At 34.5% G+C, this 10,097-nt stretch overlaps 1 protein-coding gene across 7 annotated transcripts in view; it reads left to right on the top strand.

The window, feature by feature from the left end:
• Positions 1-10,097, top strand: part of LOC106871242 (polypeptide N-acetylgalactosaminyltransferase 5) — a 598,066-nt gene that overhangs the window by 544,193 nt on the left and 43,776 nt on the right. For all 7 annotated transcript variants that reach the window (XM_089343483.1, XM_089343480.1, XM_052977287.2 and 4 more), the window contains 2 exons: positions 6,027-6,859; positions 7,623-7,776. In XM_089343483.1, coding sequence (XP_089199609.1) covers positions 6,274-6,859; positions 7,623-7,776 — 740 coding nt within the window. In that variant the 5' untranslated portion in view covers positions 6,027-6,273. The remainder of the gene's footprint in view (positions 1-6,026; positions 6,860-7,622; positions 7,777-10,097) is intronic.

The following is a 10,097-nucleotide window of genomic DNA, read 5'->3' on the forward strand; positions in this document are numbered from 1 at the left end:
TCTTCTCGCCCCTCTGTTTGCTCTTTCTCTCACCATACTTAGATATATACACATCTACATCTCTCTCTCTCTCTCTCTCTCTCTCTCTCTCTCTCAAGCTACTGTTTCCCAACATATTAATGACTTTGTCACTTAAAATTGACATAGAATTTAACCAGAATTGAGATTCTAGCCAGAGGGTCGGATGGCAATTTGTTGCTCTTTTCTGTTTTTAAAAGTAAATTCTTTAACCTAATCTTCACCAATAACAAATACTAAAAACCAATTTCTAGCTTGTTTTTTGTGTTGTTTTGTTTTGTTTGTCCCTTTGTTTGTTTGTTTTTCTTCCCTTTTTTCCAATTATTCAAATGATAATTCTTAACTTTCGTTTGAAATAATAATAATAAAGAAATAAACAACAATTCAATAATAAGAATTGTAGAAAAATAAGAGAACAGTAGTAATAATAATAATAATAATAATTAATAAGGATATAAACTGAATTGCAGAAAGCATAAGAGAATAATAATAATAATAGTAATAGTTATAGTAATAAAATAATCTTCTACTTTTAGAAGCTAGATTTAATTATTTTGTGGCTTTTTAAAAGTCTTAAAGACATCTTCCAGATTTATGTTATAGATTTTGAAAAGTTTTGCAGTTGTTTTCTTTTTCTTTTTCTTTTTTTATATATTTTGGTGGTTGTTTTTTTGCTGATGAAATTAGCCGTGGGGTGTTTGGTTCCCATCGTTTGTCACTTATCGTTAGCACTATTTTTTTTTTTGTTTGTTTTTCTCTCCTTTAATGATTTCCTGGTTTTCTAAAAGCTTTTGCTGATGGTTCATAGTTCCAGAACAATTCCGATTGTATTGACCTATGATCAATGATATTACATTTGTGACCATCCCATCTGTTTCATGTATCTATCACTACATCGGTCGACAAATCATTCGATATTTTTAGTAAAAAGATAGGATGTAATTTGAAGAGAATTTAGTTGTTATTCCTCGTAGTTTGCACCAGTTTCTTGTGAAGATCAGTGGAATAAGAATATCTTGCATGAACAGTGAGTAAGGGTTGGTGACAGGAAAGGCTTCCAACTGTTGAATCTTGCCTCAATAACTCTTCGTCATAGCCATGCCTGCATGAAAAAAGCAAGCATAAATACAATGACGATGACGCAAACACACACACACACACACACACACACACATCATTATGGTAGCTGAAACTAGTGGAAGCCAGCTAATGGGATTATGCTATGGTTAAAGAGGGTTTTTAACCGTTTGCAAATTTTAATTTTCTTGTTAATTTTATTGACATTAGTTAATTGTGTTATTAAATTAGTTTATACAGCAATGTGGCCTGCTGAAATATAATAATTTAGTTTTGATGTCAATTTTAAAGTAAACATAGCTTTCTAAAATTATTCCTGTTAAGCAGTCTTTTTTTTTTTTTTTTTTTTTTTTTGAAACACTTGTCTGATATTCTTTAACCCTTTGGCATTCAAATTACTCTGTCAAATGGAATGTTTTTTCATTCACATTGTTTTTAATTAATCATACATTATCTTCTAGATTCAAAATTTTCATGATGTGATTGTATATTTTTAAAATAACATTGAAAGGTAGGTGTGATGGGCTGGATCAGGTTGGTTTGAACATAAATTAGGAAGCATTTTGGGGGCCTGACATGACTGGTTTAAATGCTAAAGGATTAATCAATGATCATAGACGTTCCAACCATGGCCACCAGCTCTATCCCTTTTTTTTTTTCTCTTTTGATTTTCAACCATAATCTAAGGCCTACATTATCCATTGTGCCTCATTTTTATAAGATAGCCAAATAGATATGATTTGAGGGTGATTTGGCTGCTATTTCTAACAGGCTGAGCAATTGCATTTAAGGTTTTGTGTTATCTTCTTTAATTGGGATAATAATTATTAAACAATCTTTCTTAGAGGAAAAATAATGTCTGTTAAATTAAATAAGCCCTGCTATATTTTGGTTGGAATCCAGGTCTGAGATTGTTTTCTGTTTATGTACAAGTTGGCCTCATCAAACAGATCTATGTTCAAGCATTCTCCAGCCATTACCATTCCAATTTTATTGTCAAACATAGTGTATCTGGGACTATATTATCCCATTTGTATTTAAAAACAATATGGTAGCATGTAATTTCAGAGTATTTCCACTTCAATATCTATGGTTGGGTTCTTGTGCTGAGTGTCTCCCACCAATTCACAGTGTAGTGTTCCTTTTTACCTATGGGTTTGGTGAAACCCTTCCAACCCACTTCTGATCTTTCACTGTAAAGTCTCTCTCTCTCTCTCTCAGTCTGCCTTGCTCTTATGTCCAATTTCTAATTTCTAATTGCCTACTTAGAAAACATACTTTCCTCCAATATTGTTTTACAACAATATTTTGTAAAAGAAACAACATTTTAATATGTTTCATCATCCATTTTATTAAAAGCAACTTTAAACTGTTTTTTTTTTGGGGGGGGGGGGGGGGGGAAATCTATGACTGTGTGAATGTTGATACTCGACCATTGCAATGAACTGAAATATAATATGAAGTCATGCAATGTAACTTGACACCAACATTTAAGGAAAACTAAATTTGCATGGCTGTATGGTAAAAAGTTTGCCTGTTTCTACAGCTGGATGCCCTTCCTAATGCCAACCATGGCAACTTGGGCAAGTATCTTCTACTATATATATACATACATATATATATATATATATATATATATGTGTGTGTGTGTGTATATGTAAACGAGGGGCATGTCTTCCAAAAGCCCATGTAGCCTTAGCTAGTAATAATAATAATAATAATAATAATAATCCTTGGATGGAATTTATAAATATTTTAATGCATTGCTACATGTGTTTCTACAAATTGCCCAAAGAAATGGATCTGTGAAGATGATCAACCTGATGCCCACGGATACCTTGGACTACACTGCAATCATGCCAGGAATATTGTCTGTGATCCTAAGAAACATGTAATTTGTGGAAACCCATGTAGCAATGCATGAAAATATTTATAAATTCCATCGAAGAATTCTTGTTATCGTTACTATTTTTATCTTCCATTATATCAGTGCAACAACCCCCAAAAAGCTAGTAATGCCAGGTGGCATCATTAGGTTGTATAATGGAATAAGAGTTTTATATGAATCTTCAAAATGTTTCCCATAAACGAACTTAAAGGATACATGTATGTATGTATGTATGAATGTATGTATGTATGTATGTATTATTAAATGTACAACGAAGGCCCAGGGTGGTTCTGTTAAACAAAACAATTAAGCTTTGTTATTTTTAGCATAATTCAGTGACCTCATAGAATATCCTTCGTTATCTCGTTATCTCATTCAGCTGCAACTTTTCCCAAGAGTGCTCTTTCCCTTATTTGATATTGTCATTAATTATCTAGTTCTTTCAGCTCATTATTATTTATTATCTAATTATTATTTTTTTTTTTTAATTATATTACCTAATTAATCTCTGAATTTGTTTACTTGTTTGTGTGTGTGTGTGTGTGTGTGTGTGTGTGTGTGTTAATGTGCAGGTTTGTGTCATTGTGTTGTGTCCAAGCATGTGCAAATGTGTATGTGCAGGTACAAGCATGTGTGTGTGTGTGTGTGTGTTGTTTTTTTGTTGTTCAGTTTGTTTCCTGTTTTTTTTTTCTTAATATTTAAAATGTTTCTGTTGCTTTTTTTTTTTGTTGCTATTTTTGTTTTAATTTAGAATAAGAGAAAATAAAATGTTGTTTAGTCTTGTTTCAAAATATTTTTATGGAGTTGGAGGGGAAAGAGCTGACAGATGAAAATATGAACTCTCTTGAGAAAGTGGAGACAAGGAGGGAGGGAGAGAGAGAGAGATAAGTTGTTTGGCAACTACAGTATTAGGGGGGGGGGGGGGAAATTCACTGGGATTTAAATACTCAGGGATGACATCTGCATGGAAAGACCATATAGTGTTTGCATATTTAACATAGTGAGAAATTAGCTTGTTAGAAATACAAAAAGGCGGTGAGCTGGCAGAATCGTTAGCACGTCAGGCGAAATGCTTAGCGGTATTTCATCTGCCGTTACGTTCTGAGTTCAAATTCCACCGAGGTCGACTTTGCTTTTCATCCTTTCGGGGTCGATAAATTAAGTACCAGTTATGCACTGGGGTTGATGTAATTGACTTAATCCCTTTGTCTGTCCTTGTTTGTCCCCTCTTTGTGGGCAATAAAGAAATAAGAAATACATAACAAGGTTAGGAAATCACTACTTAACTGTAGACTTCCACCAATATATCGTTTTTGTATTTTGTTTGCCAGATTCTTGATGTGAATTTGTGTGTTGAAACAAATTTTAGTTGTGTCTTGGGTGAGTCATTATGCCAACAATAACACATGCACAAGTTCAATTCCATGTCTTTGTCGTTTGCCAATTGGTTGAATGTTTATCCAACTGCCTTTATGAATCATTTGTTTTGCTGATTAAATCAGTTGTTTTTGGCACCATTCATGGAATGAGAGATGTTACTAGAAATGTCATAAATAGTGACAAAAGAACTTTGACAAATAAACAATCAATTGATTGTTTAACCTACGCATTAAACAAATGATCGATTTGTTATTTGATTAGATATTTAACTGATTGACCAACAATAAAGAAGTGGAACTGAATGTGTACATGTGTTGTTATTATTGCCATAATGACTCCCAAGACAATAAAATTTCATCAATACAGTTAAAGCTGATATTATGTATTGATCTGTTTTCTTCAAGAAGCTGCAGCTAAGATGCTTTTCACCACATTGCACCAGGAATGTCTATACCCTGTTAGCTTTGGTAGATCTGTAATCCTATGTTGTCTCTCTGCTAATAGCATTAAAGTAGTTGAGTGTTCTGCCTTTTTTTATTAGGGTGCAGATATCTCCAAACTATAACATCTGATGTTGCCCTGTGTGACGTCAGTGGCCAGGAAAGCCTTCCCTGTGTTGAACAACAATTGTAGGGAAGGATGAAGTTTGTCCAGAAATCTCATGCTCATGCCATGGGACATTCTAAGCCCTCATGAAGAGACTATGAACACCAATCATGAATCTCCTTCATAGTTCAGGTTTCAGCTCCTTAAATAAGAAAACTCTCAACACATGGCTTGAGGAAAGCAAGCTTTGTAGATTCTGAAATATTTGATTGATAGATGCTTTGGATTTGTAACAGGCACCAAAGGCCAACCTCTTACATGGGAAGGACGTATTTGTTATTTGTTCACCACTATCATCATTTAACATCCATATTCCCTGATGGCATGAGTTGGATTGTTTGCAAGTGTCCCCTGGACCCAATCACTGCTTCATGCTTCATGCTTTGATATGGTCTCTAAAACTGGACACTCCTCCTAACACCAACCATTTAGCAGTGTGTGCTGCCTGGTTTTTTTCATGCCACCAGCATCAGTGAGGTGGCCATGTAGCTTGCAAGATTATGGACTCTAAGGTGGGGGAGGTGGGGGGGACTCTATGCTAAAACATATTTAACATATTTCTCAAAGCCCTTGGAAACTACTCCTAAGGCTCCAATTACCACCAGTATCACCATTACTTTCCTATCTCGTCCAGCAGTCGCTGGTATTTCTCAATATTTTCTCTTTCCTTACATTTCACCCTTGAATCTCCTGATATTACAGCATCTGTTATTTTTGCTTCTCTTTCATCTTTATGGATGCACACAATATCTGGTGCTCTTGCCTCTATGACTTGGTCACACTGTATCTTAAAATCCCATATTATTGTTGTTGTTGTTGTTATTGTTTATTTTATCTGTCCAAAATTTATAAAGTTATCTCTTGTGGGTTCTTGTTATTTTTTATCAGATGGTGATGATGATGATGATGATGACATGTGGGAGGGGGGTGGAATCTTTCTCTAAACTTGCTTTTATGGTTGATCAAGCTGTAATGAAGATTTGCTGTAATTTTCTCGTTTTCTCTTTTTTTCTTCTTAATTGTTTTTTAATATTTCTTTATCCAATGTCTTTTGCAGATGATTTTACAAAGATCAACAATGACAACAACAACAACAACAACAACACTACCAGCACCACCACCACCACCACCAGGCACAACAGCTTTAACAACAACAACAAAAACAAGATCCACAACAAGAATGGGAACAATTGTTTACCAATAATAATAGAAATAATTACACTATTGACATCTCATCATCAGTTCGTCCAATTCCAATCCGGAAGCAGAACCCATATCAGAAAGCACACGCTGGAACGCAAAATATGGCCAGTTTATTCCGTCGAAGACGTAGCCTTATATTTAAGGTTATTATTGGCATCCCAACTCTGTGGTTTTTCATGGTTTTCTTGTTGGCGTATCACGATAATCTGTTTTTTGCATTTCGAGAGGATTCAAACAACATTGCCATCATGCGGAAAGGTGATGACTCGCGAAATAATGAAAACAACAACAACATTAACAAATACAGGGGAAATAATCGGAACGATGAAGCCAATCAGGGTGCCTTGTTAATCCATCCTCCCCTACAAAACAACATCAATAATAATAATAACAATAACAATAATAATAATAATAATAATAATATTGATAATAAAGATTTTCACAACAACGTTTTTAAAATTGATGATAAAGACTCTGATTCACATCATCGAAAACAACAAGACTCTAATTTCAATAATAATAATAATAATATTAATAATATTAATAATAATATTGACAATTTTAAAATTAAAAATGCTAAAAATAATAATGACAATATTGAAAATAAAGTAAAAATAGAGAAACCAGTGGATAATTCTCTAAAATTTAACCCCGATGTGGTCATACCTGTTAACCCAAACGCTCCTGGTAAGTTTCTTTCTCTCTCTCTCTCTCTCTCTCTCTCTCTTTTTTCTGTATTTTGGAGTTTTTTGCCTTTTATGCGTTCCCCCCCACACACACACCTTCCCTTTCTCTCCCCACTACTCCCACCTTTTTATAACAATGTAATTGTTTTTCTTTGTTGTTGTTGTTTAACTCCATTTCAGCCAGGATCCTACAGACCCTTATTTCACCCTTGGGGTCACACAAAACTCCAAAGTGCCACACAATGGTGCTAGGAAATCCCAAAGAAAAAAATTTCAATATGCAAATTAATTTTGTTTTGTATTAATTTTCTTATTCAAGCATAATAGAACTTAACGTAGCTATTGGTAACCAAGAGACCTTAAGAAGAAAAACAACCTTTTGATAGGGAACTGTATGAATAATGGTTTGTAAATATTGGGTTGGGATGTGAGTGCAAGTCCCATGGGTGACCTTTAGTTTTTTATCCAAAAGAGTTTTTCAATCTAATGGTTACATACTGTTATTTGTAGCTGTATGTGCTTCGAGATCCACTATCTCAAAAAAGAATAATAATTTCATTATCAAGAGGGTATCCAAGATATATAAAGATTTAACTCAAATACATAATCATAATTATGATTTAATAAACTAAGCAACTGATTTGCATATCAAGTCATGTCAGTTAGCTTGTTTTTGTTTTAGTAAATTTTTACTTATATTTTTTTAATATTCTCTTCTGTTTGTTTGTTTTTTACTTGTGTGTGTTTGTGGTTTTAATTTTCAGGGGAAAATGGTCGGGCTGTTGTAATTAACAAAGATAAATTATCTGCTGAAGAGAGAAAGATATATGATGAAGGTTGGCAACATAATGCTTTTAACCAATATGCAAGTGATAAGATCTCTTTACATCGAACTCTCCCTGATGTCCGAGATGAAGAGTAAGTACAAGCTGGCAATTTCTTCAATTTAAATTTTCACAAAACATTTGGTATCCATGTATAATGTCTGTGCGTGTATGTGTCTATAACGTGTATATATATATATATATATATATATATATATATATATATATATTTATATATGGTCTTGGTAGAGTGTGATGATAGGGTATTTCCAATGAAGCATTCAACTCAAGTTTTGGGGCCATCAACACTGTCAGATTCCAGACTAATATCAAAATTCTTCAGGTGTAGAAAATCTTGGTTTCATAATGGTAAAACCATTTTGTAGGTTTAGTGAAGAGTAAAATGTATATATATATATATATACACACACACACACACACACATTCATACATGCATATTATTACTGAAAGGCTCACAATTTGCAGTCCTTCATATTTCATATTTCTGCTCTTTCAGTTGTTTTCTTCTTTATCTGCTGTTTAAATATTTACTAAAATATAAGAGATATCAAGAGAATGCTTGTTTTTGTTTATAAATAGAACAAGTCCTAGACATAAAAAATAAATCCTGGGGTCGATTTGTTTGACAAAAGCCCTTCAAGCCAGTGCTCCAGTATGGCCATAGACCATCTTTCTAAACTAAATTTCTTTCTCCAATCTTTTACTCATTAATTCTTTTGAAATTTTTTAGTTTTAATGAACGGAAGAGAAGTGTTTCCCACTTTGCTTTTCCTGAAAAGTTTCAAATTGTTTCCTGTCAAAAAATGTTGTCTGTTTTCACACTGAATCATTTGACAAGTTATGACATCGATGAAGTCAGATTTTCTTTTACAACCCCATCAACAAAACTGGGGGATTTCTTTTCTTTTTTTTTTTTTTCTTCCTTTTTGTATGAATTTTTAAATATCAAATGACATGGCTTTTTAAAGGGCAGCTAAGTTTTAAGCTAAAAGTGTTGCCTTAGAAGATCTGTCCAGCCTATGCAAGCATCAATAAAGCAGATATGAAAAGGTGCTGTTGATGATGATTATGATGATTATGATGATACATACATATGTGCATATGTGCATATGTAATATCCATCACACTCATGTCATGTGTGCACATACACTTATAACTGATACATGTATATGTCACACACTACACACACTGTATCATGCAAATATGATAAGGAGAATGGAAAGCTAAAAGGAACACGAGATTGAGAAAAGAGAAAGAACAAGACATCAAGTAGTAGTAGTAGTAGTAGTAGTAGTAGTAAAATGAAAAATGTGTTAATAGATAACATCTTATGTTTAAATCTAAAGAAAGCATGTCAGACATCTTAAGTCAGTGCAGACGCTAAATATGTTGAAGAGGATTATTATAGAAGGAAGAAGTCTTTTGGTGTAATCCAAAGTTCACTGTATTTAAGATAGTGGCGGCGGCGGCGGCGGTGGTGGTGGTAGTGGTTGGGGTGGTGGTGGTGGCGGCGGCGGCGGTGGCGGTGGTAGTGGTTGGGGTGGTGGTGGTGGTGGTGGTTGGGGTGGTGGTGGTGGCGGCGGCGGTGGTGGTGGTAGTGGTTGGGGTGGTGGTGGTGGTGGTGGTAGTGGTTGGGGTGGTGGTGGTGCCAAGATAACCTGCTGCTAAGCAACTCATCATATGTCTTTATAATAATATAAAATATATGAAAATATGTGAAAGAAGTAATAAAGACCAGTGGTTTTGAGGGGATGGGGAAGTCGGTTACATCAATGCCAGTGGGAGGGGGTGGGTTACATCTCCGCCAAGTGCACCCTTAATTTATTGACCTCAAAAGGATGAAAGGCAAAGTTGTCCTCGACAGACAAAATACAGCTAAGCATTTTGTCTAGCATGCTAATGAGTCTGCCAGCTCACCCCCTTAATAATAAGAAGAATGATAATTTACTCAAGGCCACCAATTTTGATGTGGGGGGGGGATGTCAATTATGTTAGTTTCAAATTTTGGCAGAGGTTTTTTTTTTTTGGTACTTGTTTTATTGACGCCCCCCCCCCCCCAAGGATAAAAGGCAGAATTTAAACTCTGAACTTAAAAGATGGTTGAAATGCTGCTAAGCTCCCTGTCTTGTGTTCTAATGATTCTGCCAGCTCAGCACTTGGAGCAGAGAGAAATATTGGAGACAAAACGTTGACAGAAATGTGTTGGGTCTTGGCAGGTGCAGGGGGTCCTGAAAAAGAGAGACATGGTGGAAGATAGATAGAGAGAAAGGTGGGGGTTAAGAGGGGAATAAAATAGACTAAAAGAAAGATTAATATGAGTCATAACCAGAGAAAAAAAAATGTCAGTTACTATGAAAATTATGACTGTAGATGCTAGAAATTAAAATTCAACAT

Source organism: Octopus bimaculoides, chromosome 27 (assembly GCF_046866305.1).
Source record: "Octopus bimaculoides isolate indiv1 chromosome 27, ASM4686630v1, whole genome shotgun sequence".
Taxonomy (NCBI): Eukaryota; Metazoa; Mollusca; class Cephalopoda; order Octopoda; family Octopodidae; genus Octopus; species Octopus bimaculoides.